At 38.2% G+C, this 26,401-nt stretch overlaps 1 protein-coding gene across 1 annotated transcript in view; it reads left to right on the top strand.

Moving 5' to 3' along the window:
- Positions 1-26,401, top strand: part of RAD21 (RAD21 cohesin complex component) — a 31,509-nt gene that overhangs the window by 196 nt on the left and 4,912 nt on the right. The window contains exons 1-11 of the mRNA XM_008062482.2: positions 1-62; positions 7,747-7,921; positions 14,282-14,411; positions 15,530-15,629; positions 19,497-19,603; positions 20,467-20,673; positions 21,136-21,261; positions 21,601-21,723; positions 23,150-23,373; positions 24,551-24,710; positions 25,133-25,281. The exon at positions 1-62 is cut by the window's left edge and continues 196 nt beyond it. Of these exons, the coding sequence (XP_008060673.1) occupies positions 7,778-7,921; positions 14,282-14,411; positions 15,530-15,629; positions 19,497-19,603; positions 20,467-20,673; positions 21,136-21,261; positions 21,601-21,723; positions 23,150-23,373; positions 24,551-24,710; positions 25,133-25,281 (1,470 nt within the window). The 5' untranslated portion in view covers positions 1-62; positions 7,747-7,777. The remainder of the gene's footprint in view (positions 63-7,746; positions 7,922-14,281; positions 14,412-15,529; positions 15,630-19,496; positions 19,604-20,466; positions 20,674-21,135; positions 21,262-21,600; positions 21,724-23,149; positions 23,374-24,550; positions 24,711-25,132; positions 25,282-26,401) is intronic.

The following is a 26,401-nucleotide window of genomic DNA, read 5'->3' as shown; positions in this document are numbered from 1 at the left end:
CTCCCCCGACCCTTTTCCCCTCCCCAGACCACCCAGCCTGCCCGCTCCCCGCGGAGAGCCAGGTGAGACGCTCGGCGACCCTTTCTGCCACTGAGGCTCCCCCCCACCGGTCCCCGCTTGCCGCCGTCGGGCAGCCGGGCTCCGGGGCGGAGGGCCGGGAGCGGCCGGGCCCCGCGCGCTGCCCCTTCTGCGCCCCGGGGCGCCCCGCCCGGCCCCGCTACTGTCCTCCCCAGGCCCCGCGCAGGCTGGGCCGCGTCCGCGCCCGCCCGTCACGCTTGGCCCCGGGCTGTCCCCTGTGGGCCCTCAGGGCGGCCCCTCCACGCCCCTCGAGGCCGGCGGCCCTGGCGCGGAGGGCGGGAGCTGGTTTGAACGAGCCCGCTCTGGGCGCCGGGCCGCCCACTCCCCGGCGAAAATGGCTGTCGGCGAAGACGCTGGATGCGCGGCGGGAGGAGGCGGGAGCGGCTGGGGCTGCGCGGTCGCCCGGCGCGGGGGTCTGGGTCAGGCGGGCGGGGACCCTCGCCCCGAGACCTTCGCTGTCCCCCTCTTTTTGAAGGAAAACGTTTATGATGGGAATATTGAGTATCGCACAGGGTAGTAGAAAACGCCGGGAAGGGAAGTTGCTTCTGCTCCTTAGGAAATTTTCATACGTGGTTTTCCCCTCGACGTTTCCAGTCATTCCTTTTAGCGATGAGAAGCATCAGGTGTTGTCGAGGCGTTTTGGAAGAGACGTGCTTGTCTGATAAGTGTTCGGTGCCTTTTCCGTCGCTGCGAGTGACCTGCCCTGGTCGCGTGTGTGACACTCAGGTTGTGCTGTTGGACGTGGCGGACCCCTCCGCCCTGGGAATGGGGAGACTGTCTTCGGCGTTCAGATGCCTTTTGCGCAGGGTTTCTGGTGAAGGCTTGTGTTTCTCGGCTTTTCCTTGCAAGTTGAAAGTGAATCTTTGCTTCTCGTTGTATTGCTTAGACTAAGTAATGGTAGATATCCAGGGAAAAAAATTCTATTTTCTTAAAATGAGCATAAACATGTCAGTGAGCTCTGAGTCTGCAGAATTACGTAGACAGGTTGAAGAAGTTTTCTCTAGTTGTAAAGCCATTATCTTTGCTCAGTGTTGAAGGCAACTCATCATTTTTGGAAAGGCTTTGATGAGGACATGTGCCCTGTCTGGTGATCACTTAGCAGTGAGTGTGTGGTTGGAGTGACAGCAGTCATAACCAGTGGACACAGTGCCTTTTATGCACAAGTCAGAATTGCGTTGGTGGAGCATCACCTGCACCTTTTTTGTGTTTGAAAAGGCTATCCACGAATGTATTGTAGAACTGAGCTTTCCACTTAGAGCGGTATGTGGTTAGAGTATTCTGAAAGTTGAGGATTTCTTTCCTGATGGATTTCTATGTAGCGGAACATACAAATTTTGAGAAATTGTGTCTTTTACAATTTAGTACAGAAGGGAAATTTTCTAATTCTTGAGAAATAAAGACTGATTTTTTTTTTCCCATCAGTTATTAGGCATGATCATGCTGGCTGCATAACATTTGTTTTTTCATAGTTACTTGTTTACATCTGCGGTGGCACCATGTTAGCTGTGCTAGTTCATTTAATTTTCATAATCCTTTTTGGTGAATGTTGTTCCCACTTTATAGCTGATAAGGCTAAAACTGAGATGAAATAACTTATTCACCATTACAAAACGACTAAGTAAGGAAGGAGCTGATTTGAACCTATGACTATCTGGTTATAAAACCCTTGGGCACAGGATCTTAGAATCAGATGGGAGGGGAATTCTAGGGGGTTTGGAAATACCTTCTCTGCCTGAGATCCTCCCTCCACTCCCCAAAGAGATAGCGCCATTCTTATCTGAGTTAGGTATTGATGTTTTTCAAGGTTAGTAAATCACCAGATTTTAACCTTTTAGGTGTATATAGTAGGGAAACTCAGCAATATGCAGTTAAGCAGCTTAACATGCTAGTTAATGGTAAAGCAGGATTACGTCTTCTCATGTAGTCATTGTTATTTGCATAGGTGGTATGTGTGTTTAGGCCCCGAGTTGAAACACACACCAAACAGTATGAAAAGGTAGGCCTCACTTTTCCTTTTTCTGCATACCCACTTTCCAGAGGTAACCAGTGTCACCAGTTTCATGTGTACTCCACAGATAGTTCATGCTTATTCCATGTAAATATAGGGAAAAAGAGGTCCCACTCTTTAAAAAAAAAAAACAAAAACTGCAACTTTTGCACTTAACCTGAACTTTTCCATGTTAGTACAAGTTTTATATCCTTGTTTAAGGCTGCATTGTACAGTTGTCCCTAGGATTGATTCCAGGATCAAAGTTGAGGATGCTCAAGTCCTTTATATAAAATAGTGTAGTATTTGCATATAATCTGTACACATTCATATACTTTAAATCATCTCTAGGTTACTTATAATACCTACTACAACGTAAATGTTGTGTAGATAGTTGTTATGCTGTTTTTTTCTAATTTTCATTGTTACTTTTTATTTGTTTCCCCCTCCCAAATTTTTGGATCCTGGGCTGATTGAGTCTGCAGATATGGAACCCCTGGATAAGGAGGCAGACTGTATTGTTTTATGGGTATATTAAATTTTCTTTTTTTTCCATCAGACTCTTACTTTGTCACCCAGGCTGGAGAGCAGTGGCACTCTCACAGCCACTCCAGCATTGACCTGCTTGGGCTCGGCATCCTTCTGCCTCAACCTTCCAAGAAGCAGGAACTACAGGCATGCGCTACCATGCCCAGCTAATTTTGTTGATATATTTTAGTGACAGGGTCTCACCAAGTTGCCCAAGCTGGTCTCGAACCCCTGGGCTCAGGCAGTCCTCTCCCCTCAGCCTCCCAAAGTGCTGGGATCACAGGCTTGAGCCACCACGCCTGGCCTATTAAATTTTCCTATCACTCATTGAGGCCAGGTAGGTTATTCCTAATGTTTTGCTCTTCTGTTCTGGCAAGGTAGACTAGTATCATAGTTCGAAGTGTGAGTTCTAAAGTTCAAGATCTACTTCTTAATCATTAAGTCCTGGTGACATTTCTTTATCCTCTCCTCTGCTCTGTTTTCTGCCAGCATTTACTTTATTGGACTGTCATGAAGAGGTAAGATCTTAAAAGACTTAGTGCTTAGTAAGTTTTCTTTTGGTTTTTCAGTGTGTGTGTCTCTGTAGTAATATTCATCTCCAAGTGTATCTTGTATTGGTTACTGTGTTAAAAAATATAAGTGTTTGAAATTTTTATAAGATTCTACCATATTTTCTTTCAGAGAGATCATAGCAATGTACACAACTACAGTGCTGCTGTGCTTTCTAATAGATGAGGGAAATATTGGTAATAACCTGACCTTATCCTAGAAACAGGAGCTTCAATTTTACTTTGATTCTTTGGTATAGCAAGCTTTCTGCCATTTCAAATCAGACTTAATTAATTTTTTAGGAATAATTTTTAAAAATTGCTGCTTTAGAAAAAAATGATCCAGAAATCATGAAATTGCTAAGCTGTGCTCTGGTATCAAGTGCAGGTGTTCTGGTGAGGTCATTGATTAAAAGGGATTAGTAGAATATAGAATCTTTAAGACCTACGGATCAACCTTTTTTTTTTTTTGAGGTTGCGTAAAGTTTGGTATTGTCAAAGGAAAAGTTGGCTTAAAAGGCAATAATGATTATACTTTCTTCTAATTCAGATATAAGCCAATAGTTGATTTGCCACTGCTCCTTTGGCTTCCTTTAGTTATTAGAGTGATTTCCTCTTGCTAATTGTTTCCCAGATTAATATTAGCACCATTCTGCTTTATTTATCCTTATCCCATGCCAAGAAGGCATCTATTGAGGACTCTCTGCCTCTGCATAGCTGCATATTTTGGGCATGGTGCTCTGACCAGCAGCTGAAGTGCTGGCCTGAGCCACTGACACCTGTTGAAAAGGGCTGCTGGTTTTTAATTTCTAAAACTTCTAAAATTTTTAACATATGTCAATTATGAAGTCACTTGATGTATCTTACTTATTCATTAAGTACATATTTAGTGATCGTCATGTGCCAGACAATATTTTAGGAGCTTAATGTTAAGGAGTTTTTTGTTTATTTGGAACACAGTTGTTGCTTCCATTGTGAAACGGGCTCGTCAAGTATAACAGTGACTAAGTCTCAGAACACACTGCCATATTGAATTTCTTTAAAATTCCCTAGATTTTAGTTACAACACTGTAGGGGCTTAAGTTTCTGTGCTAACACATTTTAAGGTTTGTAGTAGAAACTGATTTAAAACATAGGAGGCTTTCTTTGATTATGGGAAGCATATTTTGATCTATAAAATACTGGCAAATAGGAGATCCTTAAGATGTTTTTAAATGCTTCTACCTTAGAGTGTTTGATCTGAATACTTACTAGTATAATATTTCTTAGACTTTAACTTCAAATTAGGGAGAAAGTTTACAGTGTTCAAAGCCTGGCTTTTTGTTTCTTTTGAGAAAATTTTCTTAGTAAGAGTTAATGATCATCTGGGAGCATTAGGTTCAGAGAATGAGAATTCCAGGATCCTTTGCTATTAAGTGATAGGAAATGGAGATGAGGCAACCTGACAGCATTAGTCTTGCACAGCCACCTTCCGCTCTCCCAAATATTGTTGACATGCAAGTAATCTCTTGCCTATGATATGCTTAACTAAAATGTATTTTTTGTACATCATTGGCAAGAATGAGCACACTTTAACTGAGAATACAAGTAAGCAAAATTCTCATTTTAAAATCTACTGTCTCTGAAAACGTGAGTTATTCTGTATTTTTGAGAAAAAGTAATTCAAAAGAGATCTTATTGTCCCGCCTGCAGTGTAATAGCTCTAGTTTCTGTATGTCCTCACTAGCATTTGATGTCACTACCGTTTTTTGTTTTTTTTGAGTTGGAGTCTCTGTCACCCAGACTGGAGTACAGTGGCCACTCCCAGCCTCTGCAGCCTCGACCTGCTGGGCTCCAGCAATCCTTTGGTCTCAGCCTTCCAAATAGCTGGAACTACAGGCTCATGCTACTATGCCTGGCTAATTTTTGGTATATTGTAGAGATGAGGTCTCGCCAAGTTGCCCAGGCGGGTCTCGAACCCGCGGGCTCAGGCAATCCACTCCTCAGCCTCCCAAAGCCCTGGGATTACAGGCTGAGCCACCAAGCTGGCTGTCACCACCGTTTATTTTAGCTCTTCTAATAAGTATGTGGAGTGGCAGCTCACTTGGCCTTGATTTGCATTTGGCTAGTGATGTTGAACAGTTGATGTTCTTATTTGTCATTGGTAATTCTTTTCTGTGCGATTTGTCCTTATTTCTTTTGCTCGTTTTTTAATTGGACTTTTTTCTACTCTTGAGTTTTGAGAGTTCTTTACATATTCTAGATCCAGGTTCTAGTGGGGTGATTTGCAAATTTTTTTTCTCAGTCTGTGGCTTATCTGTGTAGTGGGGTCTTTTGTAAAGCAGAAGTGTTTAAGTTGATGAAAGCCAGTTGATTTGAGAACTTTTATCGGATTTTGGTGTCATGTCAAAATTTTTACCAAGCTTTAGGTCCTGAAGTACCCGCCTTTTTTTAAGTTTTGTAGTTTTACACTTACATTGTGATCTAGTTTGATTAATTTTATATGTGTGAGATTTAGGTGGAGGGTTTTTCCTTGCTGTTCGTTGTGTTTTTGCTTTGGCCGTCGGATAATATTCAATCACTCTAGCATCATTTGTTGAAAAAAATCTTATCATTCCTTCTTTGAATTGCCTTTGCTCCTTTGTAAAAAATCGGTTGACCTTATTAGTGAGGTCTACTTCTAGGTTTTCTGTTCCATTGATCTGTGTGTTTCTCCCTGCACCAGTACCTTAATGATGAGTATTATAGTTATAAAGTAAGTCTTGAAATCAGGGGAACTAACTCTTCATAATAGTTTTAACTTTGCTAGTCCCTTGCCCTTCCATATAAATTTCAGAATAATCTTATCAACAACTGTAAAAGACCACACTTATCGTGATAGTTGTCATTAATGTTTCTTTAAAAATTAAACATTTATCATACTTCCCAGCAACCACACCTCGGGACAGAGAAATGAAAACTTATGTTCACCAAAAGTCTGTACATGAATATTGTAATAGCCAAAAAACTGGAAACAATAAAATATCCTTCAATAGGTAAATGTCTAAGCAAATTGTGGTATATCCATCCCATGGAATGCTGCCCAGAGATAAAATGGAATATATTATTGGTGAATGTAACAATTTGGATGGATCTCAAGAGCATTATGCTGAATCCAAATAGCCATTTTACTATATTATTTCATTTATATAACTTTCTCAAAGTGAGGAAATTAAGCCAGGCGTGGTGGCACGTGCCTGTAGTCCCAGCTACTTGGGAGACTGAAGCGGGAGGATTGCCTGAGCCCAGGAGTCTGAGGCTGCAGTGAGCTTTGATCACACTACACTTAAGCCTAGACAACAAGAAAACCCCATTGCTTAAAAAAAAAAAAAAAAAAATCACTAAGTTAGAAATGTAGAACAGAGTGGTGGTTGTCAAGACTTGGGAATGGTAGGAAGCAAGGGATGGATGTGATGAAGCTTTGTGGTGATAAGAGTAGTTCTGTATCTTTTTGCAGTGGTGATTACACAAGTCTTTGTTTAAAAAATGTGGTAAAATGGCATAAAATCATAAAGAAGCATGGACTCAATGCCAGTGTCCTGGCTTTGATACTATATTATTTTTATGTAAGATGTCACCATAGGAGAAACTAGGTAAGGAGTACATGGGACTTCTACTATTTTACAATTCCCTGTAAATCTATAATTATTTAAAATTAAAATCTTTAAGTGCTTTTTAGTGTATTGTGAGTGTACTTGATTTTATCTCTGTAAAAGCAAGGTATATAAATCTTAGTTGTTGAGCATTTTAGAAAAAGGCAGACATTCATTTGACAGAGTAGATTTCTTTTAAATCTTCTGTGAAAGAGGGAATTAAATAATATAAAGGGAATGTCACACAGTTAATACACTCTTCCTACTGGGGTTTTCAGGCTGCCTTTCTTTTAATACATTAACCTGTGAAAGAAAAGTAAAATGTCGGTAATGCTTGTGATTCCATGACTGTTTAAATCACAAGACTATACTGTACCACTGTCCTTGGTTTAATATTTAAATTATAAGTAGACAAATACTTTTAAGTTCTTGAGTTAAGAAAAAAGTATATATAATTTTTTACTGTTTTTCTGCACTACCTACCTGTAAAATGGAGCTCCTCGCCTGCTTACCTTTGCTTGGTGGAATGTAAAATGCTTAGCACAGTTGCTTGTAACATAGCAGTCATTTAACAAAGCATTTTGCTCAGAATCTCCATTTTTAATGGGATTCTAAAAATGGAAATTTCTGCATGGATTAATATCTGTGCCTGAGTATCTTTCTTAGACATCCTTTTCTTGCTATGAAAAGTATATTGTCTAACTTTTGGCTAGTATGCAGACTGTTTCCACTGTTAGTAGTCTGGATAAGAAGAAACAAGGCTTGAAGGCAACTTGATTCTTTTGGTCCTTTTACCTTCAGCTCTTAATATTTTGGGGCCTTTATTTTTGTCCTCAAAATTAAAACAATAGATTTTTAATGCATATTAAACATTCAAGCCTTCTATAGTTCCCATATTAAAAATAGTAGGAAACCTTGGTTTTCAGATTTTTTTAATATCTTGATAAGTATTTATTGCTTATATGATACTTACGCTAACTTTTGTTCTTCTCAGGTTTCTTTCTGTTTCATAGTCAACCAGAACAATGTTCTACGCACATTTTGTGCTCAGTAAAAGAGGGCCTCTGGCCAAAATTTGGCTAGCGGCCCATTGGGATAAGAAGCTAACCAAAGCCCATGTGTTTGAGTGTAATTTAGAGAGCAGTGTGGAGAGCATCATCTCACCAAAGGTATGTTTGATGTTGGTATTTTTATTGTTTGTTGAATGTTTATTGATATGTGAAGTAAAATTTATGAAACAAAGATAAGCCACAGTTTTTCTTCATTATATGAAGTCTTTGTCACGTCTGGATATGATTTGATATAGTCATAGTTTGTCTTCTTTCTTTAAGAATTCTTTAGGTGCACAGATGCTTTAATTTGCCTGTTTTAATGGTAAATAAGCATAAGATGGGGCAGTGCCTAAATGTTTTATATTTAGTTTTCTGGATGTTTTTATACTTAGAGAATATGTGTATATGTGTTCCTGATTTAGAAATTTACAAAATATTCCAAGTAAAAGACCATTAATTAGAAGATGTTTCAGAGGCCAGATCTAACTACCTTGTTTACCTAACAGATACTTTCCATGCCTCAGCCTCTCAGACCTGCTTGCTTTTTCTTGAGGACACTAAGCTTTTCTGTCTCGGAGCTTTTGCACTTGCTAGATCCTTTCCAAGAAACATTCTTTTCCTAAATATTTGCTGCATTATTTCATACGATCTGTGTCCTACTAGGATAGAAGCCTCAAGAATGTGCTCACCTTATCTGCTGTGTTTACTGATCTGTTCCTAGAGGCGCTTTTATTGCTAGTCTCTGAAATCGTTCTAAAACAGTGGTTCACACTCTTGAATTTCACAAATTGTACAGCTTAAAGAAACACTGTTTGGGCTTTTGCTTTGCCAAGAAAAGACCTTTAAAATATATAGACGAAACTACCATCTACCATCATCATTAGTATTTCATTGAAGAGTAGACATGTTGACTTCAAAATGTATGAAGGACCAGCCAGGCACACTGGCTCATGCCTGTAATCTTAACACTTTGGGAGGCTGAGACGAGAGGATCGCTTGATCCCAGGAGTTAGAGATCAGTCTGGGCAACATAGCTAGACCTTGTGTCTATCAGAAAATTAGCCAATCGTGATAGTGCGCACCTTCAGTTCCAGCAACTTGGAAGGCTAGGGCAGAAGGATTACCTGAGCCCAGGAGATTGAGGCTACAGTGAGCCGTGATCGTGCCACTATATTCCAGCTTGGGTGACAGAGTGAGACCCTAACCAAAAAAAATAGTATGAAAGACTAATCTCAAAGCAAAGGAAAAAATCCTTAAATTTACATATATATTTACATCTGTGTTTTACGGGTCCTTTCCTGCTTCTTTTATTTACATATGCTTACATATATATATGCATATATATGCCACATGCATGCAACAACTGACCTGTTGTGAAGAGTGTTCCAGATCATAGCTGTGTGGACCAGCATTAGGAACTATTCTTGGCACTGCCGGTTTGGACAATGTTGGCATAATATGTTAAATAAAAAAGAGTAGTTTTTTAGTGCTGGAAGAGTGACGGGGTCTCAGAAGACTGAAGATGGGGATGTAGTAGAGACTTGTTCAGAAAAGTTATGTGGAAAAAAATAAATAGGTGTGTGAAAATTTTTACTTCGGATTCCAGTAAATAATAAAGTTTCCATATTTATAATGGTATTTTGGCTAGGCTTAGAATTATAACTTTGGAATTTATGGGTATTAACAGAGTGAAAACACACAGAGGAAGATAAACAATCTGCACTTCTATCACCTAGAGAAACTTTTAGTAATATTTTGATATGCCTACTAGACTTTTGTGTGCACATGTATAATACACATTTTTTAGACATGTACACAAAAACTGCATTATATTGTTCTGTAACAAGCAGCTGTGTTCAAAGCTCTGCAATCATTTTTTATGGTTGTATGTATAATTGCCAGGGAAGAGGCTGCTCCGGACCCTTCTAGGAATATTGTAAAATTCTATATATATAAAATATTCCATAATGTTTATAATCAAGAAGCTCTGAATTCTAAAACATTTGGCCTCTAATATTTCAGATAAGGAATTATAGACCTATAGATCATTGTTTTGACTATACATGATTTATTGTACCTTTCTTTTCTCTTTTTGGATAGTTTACATTATTTCTAATTCTTTGAAATTTAATTATTTGGTCCTGTACAGTGATGCAATTAAAAAATATGACAGAACAATACAGTGTAGAAAACCGGATATTGACATGCAAAAAATGAATCTAGCTAAACAGACCTCACACTCTCCAAAACAATTCACTCACAGTGAATCATAGACAAGTGTAAAAAAACAAGACTATAAAACTAGAAGATAATGTAGTAGAAAATCTAGGTGACCTTAGGTTTGATGGTGACTTTTTAGATAGACCATCAAGGGTATGATACATGAAAGAAAAGGTTCATAAGCTGTACTTCGTTAAATTAAAATGTTCTGTTCTAAAAAGGTAACTGTCAAGAGAATGAAAGACAAGCCATGGGCTAGGAAAAAACATTTGCAAAAAACTTATCTGATGACTGTTATCCAAAATAGACAACTCCTAAAACTCAACAATAAGAAAACAACCCAATTTTAAAAATGGGCCAAAGACTTTAACAGATACCTGTTAAAGATATGCAGTTGACAAATAAGCATATGCAGAGATGTCCCACATCATATAGCATCAGGGAAATGCAAATTGAAACAGCAATGAAAGCTGGGCATGGTGGCTCACACCTACAATCCTAGCACTTTGGGAGGCCAAGGTTAGGGGATTGCCGGAGCCCACGGGTTCAAGACCAGCCTGGGCAGCTTGGTGAGACTTCATCTCTACAATAAATCAAAAAATAAGCTGGATGTGGTGACAAATGCTTGTAGCTCCAGCTACTTGGAAGGCTGAGGCAGAAGGATCACCTGAGCCTAGCAGGTCGAAGCTGCAGTGGCTGTGAGCATGCCACTGCCCTCCAGCCTGGGCAACAAAGTGAGATATCACTGCATGCCTATTAAAATGGCCAAAATCCGAAACACTGGCAACACTAAATGCTGACAAGGATGTGAAGCAACTAGAACTCTCATTGCTTATATAAATGCAAACTGGTACAGCCACTTTGAAAAACAGTTTGGTGATGTTTTTTATCAAACTAAACATACTCTTATCATACATACAGTTTACTCCTTGTTAGTTATTCAGAGTAGTTGAAAACTTATGTCTATGCAAAAACCTGCACACAGATGTTTATGGAAGCTTTCTTCATAATTGCCAAAACTTGAAAGCAACTAGTAGGTGAATGGATAAATCAACTGTGATACATCCAATCAATGAAGTATTATTTAATGCTAAAAAGAAATGAACTTCCAAGTCATGAAAAGTGTGAAGAAACCTTAAATGCATGTTACTAAGTAAAATAAGCCAACCTGAAAGGGCTGTGTGCTATGTAATTCTTGCTGTGGGACACTGGAAAAGTCAAAACTGTGGAGACAGTAAAAAGAAGAGGGTTGGGGTGGGAAGGGAAGGGTGAGTAGGCAGAGCGCAGAGGGTTGGTTTAGGGCCTTGAATCTCTTCTTCCTAGCACTGTAAATGTCATTATACATTTGTCCAGACTTGTAGAATGTACAGCACCAAGAATGTACCCCAGTGTAAACAATGGACTTTGGGTAATGATGTGGTGATGTAAATTTATCAGTTATAATAAATGTAGCACTGATGGGAGGTGTTGATAGTGGGGAAGGTTATACATGTGTGGGGGAAGAGGGGCATGTATGGGAAATCTGTGTACCTTCTGCTGAGTTCTGCTATGGACCTAAAACTACTCTAAAATACAGTCTATTAAAAAAAAGAGCTATGAAAAGAGTTTTTCCTGAATGCAATCTTGTAGCAACCACTGTAATAGTTTTTATGTGTATACACACATACACAAAGAAAAATATGTGTACATGCACAGATAAAAATATGCACATGGGAAAGCTTAGAAGGCATACCAAAATATAAGTAAAGATTTATCTAGGTGGTAGGATTACTAGGACAAGAGAGGTGCGTGCCACCATGCCCAGCTAATTTTTTTATTTTTTTGCAGAGAAGCAGTCTCCCTTTGTGCCCAGGCTGGTTTTGAACTCCTAGGCTATAACAAAATTCTCCCGCCTCAGCTCCCCAAAGTGCTGGTATTACAGGTGTGAGCCACCACACCGGCCTATTTTCTTTTTTAAAACTAGCCATTTGGTAAACATGTCTTTTTAAATCTTTGTTTATATCCTTAAGTCTTTCTTTAAGATTTATGTTTAGGAATATAATTGATGGGCCACGTGATAATACATGTTTTTAAAATTTCTGATGTGTTAACAGTTTACTCTGTTGAAATTGAACCAGTTTACACTGCTGTGTTGTATGAGAACATGGTATTTTCCATTTTAAAAAATAGATATGCTTACTGAGATAAGTAAATGGAAAAGGAAGAAATTGCACTTTTTATTTTGAAATTGATAATGTGTGGCTAATCTTTAACATCAATAAGCAAATAGTGAGTATTTGGCTTAAAAGAATAACAAATTTTTTTCATAGTATGTCCAGAGTACTTTGTGCCCATAAGAACAGGAGTGTGAGACAATCTGAATCATGACGGTTTACACCAAAAGCTACACGCAAAGCGTACACTTCAGAAATCATAGGAAAGATGGTAGTGTGTGTGAGCGAGAGTGAATAACATCACACTTTTTAAACCATTTCTAAGTGGGCTTTTAGTCCGGTTTTTTGTTTTTGTTTTTTTCATTGTAACAGGCTATAAAGATATTTCCACAGAGTGACTCACCTGAAAATTTCTCCTGTTGGCAGACATGGGTCTTGGTTGCCACTGCAAGTTTGCACGCTCTTTGTCTTTTCTCTCCCCCACTGAAGAGCCACTGGCACCTTTGCAGAGCTTCCCCTGTGATCTTTATTATACTTACACTCTTGAACACACACTAGCTCACAAGCAACTGCCAGACTGTATTTTACCTACTCCTAGACTCAACTCTGAACCAGACTAAACCAGAAAGAGAGTCTTTGCCCAGACACCACTTTCTGAAAGTTGCTGGTTCTAGACAAGGTAATGGGGAGCTGAGACTTTTCCTTTTCTTAGGTAAGGGTACAATCAATATTAATTTTAAATTTCTTAAGACCACTTAAAATAGATTGTTTTTCCATTAGGAGCAAAGTTTTTATTGGAAATTTTTTTTAATCAAGGATTTACCATCTGAGTCCTAGATTTGATCACACACTTGATATAATTTTAGGTTATACCAAAATATGTTAAATGTATGACTGTAAACTTCATAATTTATGCTGTAAGTCATATAAAATGCCCATAAATCTAGAGCCTCAGAGGCTGAAGTAGGGTCTTAGAGTGCCATAGAGAGCACACATAAAACTTAGAATACAACTTTTTATTTTATAAATCGTATAATATACTCATCATAGTATGTTTAAGCAAAGGTAACATTTTCTTTGTTACCTTAGAATTTGATAAGTCTTACAGCGTAACTTAGTAAACTTTCTGGGGAAATGTTAAACAAACATTGCTTTGTTTAAATAAATTTACCTTATAGCCAGAGGAATTTTGAATCCTTGTGTTTAGATCAATTCTTTACCTGCTCATTCTTATTCCAACTACTGCTCCTCACCCCACACACTGGGTCCCACATGTAGCATTGATCAAGATCTGCCTTGAAAAAGGGTAAGGAGTATTTTTTGGTAGGAAAAAAGATGAACACCATTATCCTACATCAGTTATTATGTTTTCCAGTTAAGTAATAGAAGCTTAGTCAAAATTATCTTAAACAGTAAGGAAATAACAGTCTTAACCAACTAGAAGTTTGGATACAAGGAGATCTCAGATTGGTTCAGCAGCTTGATGTCATGCAAGGACTCACCATCCTTAGTATATGGAGCATGCTTACGGCATTGTGGCTACATGGTGACCGCATGCAGCACCAGACCCTGCCTCTTCACAGTACAGGACAAAGGGACGGAAAAGGGAAACATTTTTTTCTTTCTTAGAAGCCCTCTGGCATACTACCTGTTATCAAGTGGCTGAACTTGATAGCAGAGGGGAGTGAGATTATCATCTTTCAAGGCTGGGACCATTCACTTCTCAGAAAGAATCGGGATTCAATTAGCCAGCCAGAAGCAGGGCTTGGGATTGGCAAACAGAAGTGTCACTTGCTCCTTAATGTGCTAGTGACACAAGTCATGGAATGGTTTAGTACTTGGCTTCATAGTGACCTCCACGATTCTATGAATTCATGATTTACTACCACATCTATCTTTTGAGGAAAATCAGATAACTTATAGGTAAAGACAGTGAGAAATAAAATATAGGTAATTACCATCTAAAATAAATGAAAAGGGTATGAAAAGATAAAGTTAAAAACTCCCTATAAATAGCATAAACGGCAAGGTTTGAAGTATGATTACCTCTAAAATTATCACATAAACTTCATAAATTTAATGAGTATTAATTTTCCATTCATAGGTGAAGATGGCATTGCGGACATCAGGACATCTCTTGCTGGGAGTAGTTCGAATCTATCACAGGAAAGCCAAATACCTTCTTGCAGACTGTAATGAAGCCTTCATTAAGATAAAGATGGCTTTTCGGCCAGGTATTATTGAACTGCTTTTTTCTTTTTACTTTGGGGTTTGCCATGTTTTCTTATTTCTGTAGCTAAACACATTTTCTAGGTCACCATGTTTTATTTTAATTGCAATACCAGTACCCTGACAAAGATAGGGGAAGGCTTGGGGAGGCCATGGCTTGGGTAAGAAACCTGCTTTACTTGTATCTGTTCTGTTCGAGTCACGCCATCTTTTTATTTTATTTGGAACTGCCTTTTTCTTTTAACACTTTTTTTAGCAACTTACATAGAACTGACTCAGCAGAGGTTGAAATGTTGAAAACTTACTGTTACATGATTATTTTTTAGATATAGTTCATAAAATACAATCTTAGGATTTTTTTTCCTGAATAAATGTTCTTTGTAGTTTTTTTGTTTTTGTCATTTTGTTTTAGGTAATGATTTGTTCTAAAACTGGAGTCTGCCAAACCAAATTTGCATCTGAGTAGGTAATTACTAGGGTATTTATCTGAATCCATATATCTTTCTGCAGTGTTTAAAGCACTGATGAAATTTTATTCTGAATCCATAGGGAAAATGCCTTATATAATAGTTTCTGCTGAGGCTATTTTCCAATACTTCAGTTTATTTTACTATGTGAACAGTAAAATGTGAGCTAAGATTTTATTTAAAAGTAAAATATTGAGAAGATTGTGATATTTAAATGCTTTCTAATACTAGGGTACTACGTGCATTTTGTTTAAATAACATGCTTAAGTTAGGTATATTTATGACAACTTGAAAAATACAGGAAAAGTTTAAAGAAAATTGTGTAATTCCTCTTGCTTTAAAATAACCTGCTCCTTTTAATATTCAGGGTACTCCTTTGCAGTCATTCTTTTTCCTTCTCATAAATATACTTAATTAGGAAACTCTTATTTGTTGATATGTCCATTTAAAAATTATTCAACTTAATGCATAATCAGTGCTTTGACTTATTTATAAATCAAGGATTATGACTTAATGACCATAGAAAAACAGAAATTCTTGTGCTTCGGGGAACCTTGCATCTGTTATCAGCTTTTCTAGGTTTTAAACTTAGGAAGTGATATTGACTTCACCTCCCTTTGATTCCTAGATGTTTAAGCTTAGCATTCCTTTTCCAGGTGTTGTTGACCTGCCTGAGGAAAATCGGGAAGCTGCCTACAACGCCATCACTTTACCTGAAGAATTTCACGACTTTGATCAGCCACTACCCGACTTAGAGTATGTGTCCCTTTTTAATTGTTGGTTTGGTCTGCAAAAGGCAGTAGTATTAGTTTCCAAATGTAAAGCTTTCCTTGGAATGTTTTACGTTGAATTAACATGGAGCTAAAATACAGATACTTTTATTTAATAATATAGTGCATAAGTATGAAACTTATAACCTAGAAAGTTCTTCTATAAAAAAACTATTTTAGCCGGGCTTGGTGGCTCAGCCTGTAATCCCGTGCCTTTGGGAGGCTGAGGTGAGTGGATTGCCTGAGCCCGCGGGTTCGAGACCCGCCTGGGTAGCGAGACCTCATCTCTACAATAAATCAAAAAATCAGACTGGCGTGGTAGCGCATGCCTGTAATTCCGGCTACTTGGAAGGCTGAGGCAGAAGGATCGCCGGAGCCCAGCAGGTCGAGGCTGTGGTGGCTGGGAGCAGCCACTGCACTCCAGTCTGGGTGACAGAGTGAGACTCCAACTCAAAAAAATAAAAGAACTATTTGGCCGGGTGTAGTGGCTCACTCCTATAATCCCAGCATTTTGGGAGGCCAAGGTGAGAGGATTTCCTGAGCCTGTGGGTTCAAGATCAGCCTGGGCAACATGGTGAGACCTCATCTACAATAAATCAAAAATTAACCAGGCATAGTGGCATGTGACTTGTAGTTCCAGCTACTTGGAAGGCTGAGGAGGAAGGATTACCTGGGCCCAGCAGCTTAAGGCTGTGGTGGCAAGGATCATGCCACCGCCCTCCAGCGTGGGTGACAGAGTGAGACTCCAACTCAAAAAAAGAAAAAATCGTGTGGATGTCAACTTTAACACAGCTGAGATACGAGGATTTTATATGGATAGACCAGAGCTTATGAAACCAAACAGTTGTCCAGGTGTGTTCTTGACATATCAGCAAATGTGAGCTACTGCCTTGGTATTTTTGATATTTTTCACAGTTTAGCATATTAAAGTCAGCTGCTGGTTATCTTCTTGGCCAGGTTATTATACTCAGAACCACAGTTCTTTCCTTTTTTAAGAAATATGTGAGTTAACTTTCTATGAAGAGCAAGAGTCATTGTCAAGACGCACACTTAAGAGGAGTAGAGTTATACAGGTGGCCATTTATTGCAGTACACTGCAGTATATTTCCTTCCTCTCAGGTGTTTAAAATTCACCTATCATACCATGATGGAAACTGACTGTAGCTTTTCAAGTAACTGAATAGTATAGTTGACAGCCAAGAAACTATAACAAGCCCCATTTATTGTATGGTATGATGAATTTCTCTGCTTTTTGAAACTTTCTGTGACTTCTAATTAGAGATAAGTTTATCACCTATTGTGTTATTGTGTGTGGCTGTTAATTATAGCTTATTTACTTTTTTCCTCTCCTTATGTCATTTTAAATTTTTTCTTATGGAAAAATTTAAACAGAGCCAAAAAGTAGGAGATTAGTATTAAGACCCCCCATGTTTCAGTTATTTAGCTTCTTTAATTATCAATACATTGCCAGTTTAGCTATATTTACCCAGCACACCTCACAGCCCCCACTGGATTATTTTAAATTAAATAACAGATAATCTTATTTCATCTGTAAATACTTCCATATTTGTCTGTTAGAGTTAAGGAATTTTTTTTAAAACATGCATAACATGACAACTTTTGAAAAAACTACCAGTAATTCCTTAATACAAACATACCTTGTAGATATTGCAGGCTTGGTTCCATATCAACACAGTAAAGCGAGTCAAACAATTTTTGTTGTTGTTGTTTCTTAGTGCCTAAAACAGTTACGTTTACACTATCCTGTAGTCTGTTAAGTGTGCGACAACATTGTCTAAAAAAAAGACGCATACCTTAAAATACTTTACTACTTTAAAAACGTTAATGATTATCCAAACTTTTAACGAGTTGTAATCTTTTCTGGTGGAGAAAAGATCATCAACATCAACCTTGATGTTGGTGGCTGCTGGCTGATCAGGAGGATTACTGAATGAAATTGCCAATCTTCAGCAATCCTGATCAGCCAGCAATGAAGTTTGCCATAATCAGTCAACTCTTCCTTTCTTGAGAGACTCCTCTCTAGGGTGGGATGTTGTTTGATATTATTTTATTCACAATAGAACTTCTTTCACAGTTGGAATCATTCATCACTGCTTTATCAACTAAGTTTATGTAATCTGCATAAGCCCCTAACAAGAGAGTCAACTTGTCCTTTGAAGCTTTGAGGCCAACCATTGACTTCTTTCTAGCTGTAAAAGTCCTAGATGGCATCTTCTTTCAAGAGAAGGCTGTTTCGTCTGCATTGAAAATCTGTTGTTTAGTTTTGCCACCTTCATCCATGATCTCAGCTAGATCTCAGCTTCTCCATCAGCACTTGCCACTTCACGTTGTACTTTTATGTTACGGAGGACGGCTTCTTTACCTAAACCTTGTGAACCAGCCTCTGCTGGCTTCTAGTTTTTGTTCTACAGCTTCCTCGCAGAAGGAATATTGAATTTAAGAGAGCTGGAGCCTTGCCCTGGATTAGACTTTGGCTTAAGGGAGTGTTGTAGCTGATTTGGTCTTCTATTCAGAGTCTTGAAACTTTCTCCAAATCAGCAATAAAGCTGTTTCACTTTCTTATCATTTGTGTGTTCACTGGAGTAGCACTTTAAATTTTCTTCAAAAACTTTGCACTGAAAACTTGGCTAACTGTTTGGCATGAGAGGCCTAGTTTTCAGCCTCTCTCAGCTGTCGACATACCTTCTCGCCAAACCTAATCTAGCTTTTGATTTAAAATGAGAGATGTGAGGCTATTCCTTTTACTCGAACATTTAGTGGTTACTGTGGGGTTATTGTCTGTGTCTCAGGCAACAGGGAGGCTCCAGGTGTGGAAGTGAGGTGGGGGTACTCCCAGTTGGTGGAGAAGTCACAACACACACATTTATAAGTTCAGTTGGTCATCTTCACCAGTGTGGTTTGCGGTTACCTCAAAACACTTGAAATTGTAAAACCAAAGATCACTGGTCATAGATCATCATAATAGATACAGTAACAATGAAAAAGTTTGAAATATTGTGAGAATTACCAAAAGGTGACACACAGACATGAAGTGAGCACCTGCTATTGGAAAAACAGTGCTGGTAGAGTTCTTTGACACAGGGTTGCCACAAACCTTCAATTTGTAAAAAACACACGTCTGTAAAGCAAAGTGCAGTAAAGTGAGGTATGCCTATATCATGTCAGGGCAGCATTTAAATGTCTGCAGTTGACACATGGGCTTCGTTTTCGGTTTGAGTTGACACTACACAGTTTGCAAGCTGCATTTGTGTGATGCACCTCATGCATCATCTGAGATTCTGTGACACCTCTGTATCCCTCTTATGTTTTTGTCCTTGTACTTCATTTGCTGTACAAACCCAGTTTTGAGGTATTTACATTCTAGATTTGGCTACAAGTATTTCATGTTGGTATTTAACATTACACGGTTTTTATTTTTATTTTCTATGTAATATTTTAAACTTATATGAGAGATTATTCTTGCTTATTAGAGGAAAATACTCAGTCTCAGAAAAGACCGGCCACTTCAGAGGTCACACAGCCTGTAAGCTTCAGGGCTCTGTGAAAACCCATGCCCATTCAGTCCATCATTTCTTATTTTTTCCTCTGTATTTGCCTAAGCAACTTCCACATATTGTATTTTATTTGCTGATCATTGATGACTTTAAATTTTAAATACAAATTAACTTTCAAATCAATGTTCACATTCTTGGAATATATTGAAATTTATCACATATTAAAATTTTTTTAATTTGGTAAGTTGTATTAGGGTTTTTTTATAGAGAGAATTGGGATTTTTTTTTCTTAGAAATTCGACACTTGAGACTAACGTGTATTTGACCTTCTTTTAAAGTGACATCGATGTGGCCCAGCAATTCAGCCTGAATCAGAGCAGAGTTGAAGAGATAACCATGAGAGAAGAAGTTGGAAACATCAGTATTTTGCAAGAAAATGATTTTGGTAAAAGAGAATCAAATTGTTAGCCATTAGCTATATTATAGTTATGTTGTGGCACTACTAGCAATTTCAGAAGAAAACCAGACTTACATTACATTCACATTGACAGAAAGACTTAAAATTTTATCTAATGCTTTTTCATCCAGAGAAGAATTTGGCTTGCTATCAGTATCTGAAGCTTTATTTTCAGAGTTTATTTTTTGCCTGCTTCTGTTCCCCGTATTCAGTGGTGGAACCTGTGTGTTGACTGCGTGAAGAGTCCCAGCACTAAAGGAGTGCTCACTTTTAAACTATTTTGGAATAGTTAATTACATTATTGTACCTACCATTCAAAAACAGGTATTTAAAGCTGTTAGCAAGGCAAAGTCTTTCTTAAGGCATGGGAGTCTCTTATGTTGTCCAGGCTGGAGTGCAGTAGCTATTCATGGGCGTGATCATGGCACTACAGTCTCGAACTCTTGGACTCTAAGACTGTAGGCATGTGGCACTGCACCAGCACCAAATTACTTTCGTGGTGAAACACATTATAACAAGGAAGTTTAAGCTGTAAATATTAATGTAACTTCACATATGTACATATTTAGGATTGCTTATCTATTATTGTATATATTTAGGATAACTTATATCTAAGTTTGAATTTGCTAGTTGTGCCTCTGTGTTGTAGCTGTGTATAATTAAGAGACCGTTGATGAAATTTAGATGCTAAAGATTTAGAGTTTAAGCCAGACGTTTTAAAAAGTCTTATTTGAAGACAAATAAGACTTAGCAAATGTGGTGTTATAATTGTAGTAACTCATTAGCTGTTTTCTTTTGTAACAGTGGTATTTATAACCTTTGGAACTAAAGATGTACTAAAATGTGTTTAGGTGACTTTGGAATGGATGATCGTGAGATAATGAGAGAAGGCAGTGCTTTTGAGGATGATGACATGTTGGTGAGCACCAGTGCTTCCAACCTCCTCTTGGAGCCTGAGCAGAGCACCAGCAATCTGAATGAGAAAATTAACCATTTAGAGTATGAAGACCAATATAAGGATGACAATTTCGGAGAAGGAAATGATGGTGGGATATTAGGTATGTCACAAAAAGATGGTTATTCTAACATAGACCTGATTTATTTACTCGCAATGTTTTGGAGCAGTTGCTAATTCTGGGTCTTGGGTAGCTGTCTAGGTACATATGTGTGAATTGTGATCAGTTTGTTCAATAAGTTTTCTGTAAAACTAGCCTCTTAAAATGTTATAGCAAAACCTAAAGATGATTGCTCAGAATGCTAAATTTTACTAGTTCTTGAAACTGCTCTATTTGTTTGATAAATATATTAAATGAATTACTTATTAAATAATTATGTGACGTAGAGAATATAAATGAAGAATAATATTTTTTCATGAACTAAATACATTTATAAACTACCCTGAAGAGAAACATAAAAATTGAATAAATATTTAAGTGGAATCTTGTTGACATAATCTTATTTTTCCAGTGATTGGCTGTTGTTCTTTTAGCATTTTAACTGACTGACATTCCCTTTTTCAGATGACAAACTTATTAGTAATAATGATGGCGGCATCTTTGATGACCCACCTGCCCTCTCAGAGGCAGGGGTGATGTTGCCTGAGCAGCCAGCACATGATGACATGGATGAGGATGATAACGTGTCGAGTAAGTACACACGATGGGCTGTTCTGGGAATGGTGTAACAGAAGCATCTGGAAAGATTCTACCAATGGCTGCAAACCCAAACTTCTTAACGAACTCTCAAAATACCCTTAAATTTGGTGCTTGTGATTGAACACTAGTTCTGATTCTCGTTTGTCTAATCTTATACCCCTCCCTCTTCTTTGGCCAATTGGGTTCAAATTTGGTAAGGCTTCTTCATAACTAGAAAAGTGTTTTTTCTTAGTGCTAGTAGGCCTTCTTTCTATTTCACGGAGGGATTTTTTTTCCCCCATCTGTAGAGTATAATATACCCAAGACTTTTGTGATTGTTTGTTTTTCTAGTGGGTGGGCCTGATAGTCCTGATTCAGTGGACCCCGTGGAACCCCTGCCAACTATGACTGATCAGACAACACTGGTTCCAAATGAGGAGGAAGCATTTGCGTTGGAACCTATTGATATAACTGGTGAGCAAATGAACCTTTAGAATTACACCACATGGATTATGAGCTCCTATTTCTGACTCCTGCCTATTTGCTTATCTGTTGTTGTTTTGATAACTGCTACTTTTATGTCACTGTCATTGGTCATAGAGTCTTTATTCCATCTATTTCAGTATTTTGTAGAATGTCTGTACAAGTTACTGCGACATATAAAGTGTAGAACAGGCTTTCTGCTAATGTGTATCTTCCCAGAATGTTTGCTCACACATATAGCAACTAGGAAACATCACAGGGTGTTTTCCAGTAAAAGTACAGATTGACTTATCAATTATCTGTCAGAGTTCTAGATTCTGTGTAGTTGGGCTACAATCTGGAAAAACTTTAAAATATATTTAAAAAAAAAAAAAAATGAAGGCCAGGCGTGGTGGCTCATTCTTGTAATTCAGTGCTTTAGGAGGCCAAGGCAGGAAGATTGCTTGAGGCCAGGAGTTTGAGACTAGCCTGAGCAACTGCAAGATCTCTATCTCTACAAAAACATTTTTTTAAAACTAGAAATATCAAAAAATCTAGACTCAGTAATCATTTTCTTGTACTGCTTTATTAAGAAACATTGCAAGACACATTAATTATGGGGCTGCTTCCAGTTTCTAAGTAGCTTATGCAATAGTAGGGTAGAATACTTGAAATCATAGTGTGCCCCAAGACAAGAGTTACCAGTTTTAAGTAGAGTAAGATTAACTTTGGGTTTCCTACTGAGAATGATCTGAATTATGTCTTGAGTCTCTAAAGAGTGTGCTTGCTGTGAACTTGGTTGTGTTTAGGAGCTAAAGGCTCAAGGTACACGAATCTTTATCCTCTTGGAACTCTTAGTACTAGTTAGGGAAACATGGATAACTAAGTGAAATATATGCCATGTTAGATAGTGACAGATAATCGGGAAAGGGAACTTAGTGACTGGGGGACAGGTTGAAGAAAGATTGTCACTGTATAATGTCTCTGTATTTTTTGATGCTGACCCTCATGAATGTTTATAAAGAAAAACCTATGGACTATAACATATGTGACAATGTGAACTCTGGAGGAAGCTGTTGCAAGTGGCTGGCCCTATTTCAAATGAGAAAATGAGCCCTCCTGAATCAAGTGTGATGTGTTCGTTCTTTACAGTACAAAGTATGTGGGCAGAAATGCACTGGCCCTCACATTATTTTACTCACTTTGTGCTAAAGTCTATACATATTCATTCAGCAGATTTTTATTGAACACCTATTTTGTACAAGCCTCTATTCTAAATGATGGTTAGAAAACATCAGTTGAAACATTCTGTGCCTTCATGGAGTTTAGCTCTTCTACTAGGGTAGAGAAGCAAGGTTAAGTTACCATAGGGTCAGGTCTATTCACTGTGTGTTCCATGCTGACCTTGCAGGAAAATTACCTTGTTTTCTTCTTACAGTTAAAGAAACAAAAGCCAAGAGGAAGAGGAAACTCATTGTTGACAGTGTCAAAGAGTTGGATAGCAAGACCATTAGAGCCCAACTTAGTGATTATTCTGATATTGTTACTACGTTGGATCTGGCTCCACCCACCAAGAAATTGATGATGTGGAAAGAGACAGGAGGAGTTGAAAAACTGTTCTCTTTACCTGCTCAGCCTTTGTGGAATAACAGACTACTGAAGGTAAAACTGATTGCAGAATTTCCTGTATCTTACACATTTTTAAATACATTATTTTTTTTAAAAACAACATCTAAATCTTTGTTAGAATTATTGTTGATCAAGTATTTTTCAACTATATGGCATCATTTTTTCTTTTCCTCCTTATATCACAGTATATTAGGCAGAACCTCATCTGAATATAGAGAGGATGCTTGCATTTCTAGAAAATGTAGGATGAATTTTTCCTACATTAAAAAGCCTGGTATTTTGCATAATAGTTCTCTCAACTTCCTGTAATAAGCTGTCAGTGTGGTTCACACCTGCATTCTTTGGTTGTTTTCTGAATAAAACATGGGTGGTTCTACTTTTCCCACAATAAAGAATTTTGCCTCATGAAAATTTGCTTTCACTGTTAACTCTATCCTGCTCATATTCCAGACTATTTCAAAATAAGACTCAGAGGCATCTGATGAGTGAAGCTGTGACGTTAGACCAGTTTACTGTCTGAAGTTGAAATAGGCACAGAGCCAATTGATTTTACTGTGTATTTTACTGTATTCCAAACCTAAAGTATTTCGAAGCAGCAAGGTTATGGTGAAAATTCTTTTTATTGAAAGCACTTTTGATTCAGTGAATTGTAATCTCATTATTATAAATTTTTCCTAAGGAAGTAATTCAAAACATGGAAAAAGCCACTTCTCTGAAGATATTGATCGCGTTGTTGGTTACAGTTGAAAGAGAGAAAGCTAAAATATTAAAAAGAGAAATGGTGCAAGTATGAAGATAAATTGACATTCTGTTTACAGAATGTTATGTAGCCATTAAAAGTAGTAAATGGCAGCTTAATAAGGTTACCATATAATAAGTGAAAACACAGTGTAAAGTTATGTGGTATGATGCCAGTTAAGTTGAGTTTTTGGTGTCTGAATATGAAAATAAACTTCAAGCAAACATAACACCTAAGAGTTGTGAGATAATGGCTAAAATTTTTTTGTCTAAAATAGCTGCACTTATAATTGAAAGTCTTTATTTAAAATCATTTTCAAATGGAATTGAAGTTTGAATATGATATTAAGTAAAAAATAAGTGCAAAATTATATGTACACTGATTACAAGTATACTTAAAACATTCAGAAGGTAGAAATGGATGGATTTCAGTTAGTGTGACTTAGAGTTGAAGTTCTTCTTTTCTTTATAGCTCTTTACACGCTGTCTTACACCACTTGTACCAGAAGACCTTAGGAAAAGGAGGAAAGGAGGGGAGGCAGACAATTTGGATGAGTTCCTCAAAGAATTTGAAAATCCAGAGGTTCCTAGAGAAGACCAGCAGCAGCAACATCAGCAGCGTGATGTCATCGGTGTGTTCTGTTGGAATCAGTCCTTGTTGGAGTTTAAATTAATATTTGGCTTAAAATTTACGTTTATACTGTCAAATCACGATGAAAAGGCATAAAACTTTTGGACTGGAAAATGCATTGGATCTGGTTGCCTTCTTTAGGTGTGAGCCTTTCTGCCTTTGGAGAGGTTTGGGAGTCGGGACCAGCAGGTTGGTAGTGTGTCCACTAAAGGATTGTCCTGTGTTGTACTGGGGAAAGGACTTGTCTTTTAACACCCTCTCCCCTTTATTCATATTGTTATAAATTGAGTATCTTTGTGGACTAAGTTTTATCTTAGCTTATTCAGTAGGGGAAGTACCTATGACTTAGTTTTTAAAAATAAATGATCCTAAAGTATTGTTCAAAACTATATGGCCTGTGTCTCCTCTTACGACCAATTACAGATGAGCCCATTTTGGAAGAGCCGAGCCGCCTCCAGGAGTCAGTGATGGAGGCCAGCAGAACAAACCTGGATGAGTCCACCATGCCCCCACCACCCCCTCAGGGAGTTAAGCGGAAAGCCGGGCAGGTTGACCCAGAGCCTGTGATTCCTGTAAGTAGGTCCACCCATCAGGATGGTTGGAGGTATTCATACAGTCGGCCACACACAGTGTCTCGGAAGCCCCACTGGAGCATTTCAGATAGACAGAAAATGGCAAGGAGTTGGTCCAAAGTCAGAATGGTACTTGAGGATGTGAACATATCTGCTCTGGGTAGGAAATGTCATACAAGTCTGTAGCATCTGTCTGACTGAATAGTTTTGCCTCAGAGGGTCCAAAGTGAGCATCCTTGGCTAATATAGAGTCCTTGATGCTGAAGTTGTTCCAGATTTACTCTTCAGCAAATATTCCTGCAGACCTCCCATACTAGGCAGTTTCAGGTAATCTTATTAAGTGATCAGAATAAACGTATCAAATATCTGACAAAAGGTAAAGCAATATCTGGCTGCTTCATTCAGACTTCGGCTACCATGAAGTTCAGCTAGGATAGAAAAACTGTATAAGTGTAAAGGAGGTATTGGGTTTCCCATCTGAAGTCTATAAAATAAATTAAGGCTTTTGATAATCTTAGGCTTTGGTTCACCTCTATTGCCAGTTTAGGGAGCTAGTTCTTGTGCCCTCTGGTGGTGAGTTTTCAGTCAGAGCGTTTCCAGGTGATGAGTAGGTGACCTAATGCCTCTCTCAGGAATTCTTTGGTGTTTTTTTTTAAGGGCTTTGCTTTTTAATGTTCTCAATTCTTTATATCAGTCCTGAGGAGAAGGACATACAGGAGATGGCAGAAAAATAGTGTCCTTGATCCCCTACTGCCATGAGGGGTTCAGGGCTCCCAGAGCCAAAGCTTTGGTTTTACATTACACTGTGATAACCTCACAGCAATTTATGCACTAATAGTTGAAAATACTGGTCTAGTTAACATTCTTATTTTGCCATAAACAAAGGGTTGTTTTTATTCTTTATTTTTCCTTGGGAGTGAGTTGAGGTCTCACTTTGTCTCCCAAGCTGGAGTACAATGAGCACGATTATGGTTCACTGTGGCCTTGAATCCTTGGTATCAGGTGATCCTCTCACCTCAGCCTCCCCAGTAGCTGGGACTACAGGTGTGCACCAGTGGTGTGCACCAGCTCTTTTTTTTTTTTTTACTTTTTGTAGAGATGAGATCTCTACACCTGGGAC

The sequence above is a fragment of the Carlito syrichta genome, unplaced genomic scaffold (genome assembly GCF_000164805.1).
Source record: "Carlito syrichta isolate Samal-C Ts95f unplaced genomic scaffold, Tarsius_syrichta-2.0.1 Scaffold305720, whole genome shotgun sequence".
NCBI classification, from domain to species: domain Eukaryota; kingdom Metazoa; phylum Chordata; class Mammalia; order Primates; family Tarsiidae; genus Carlito; species Carlito syrichta.
The sequence above is the reverse complement of the archived record's forward strand: the minus strand, read 5'-3'. Positions and strand labels throughout refer to the sequence as shown.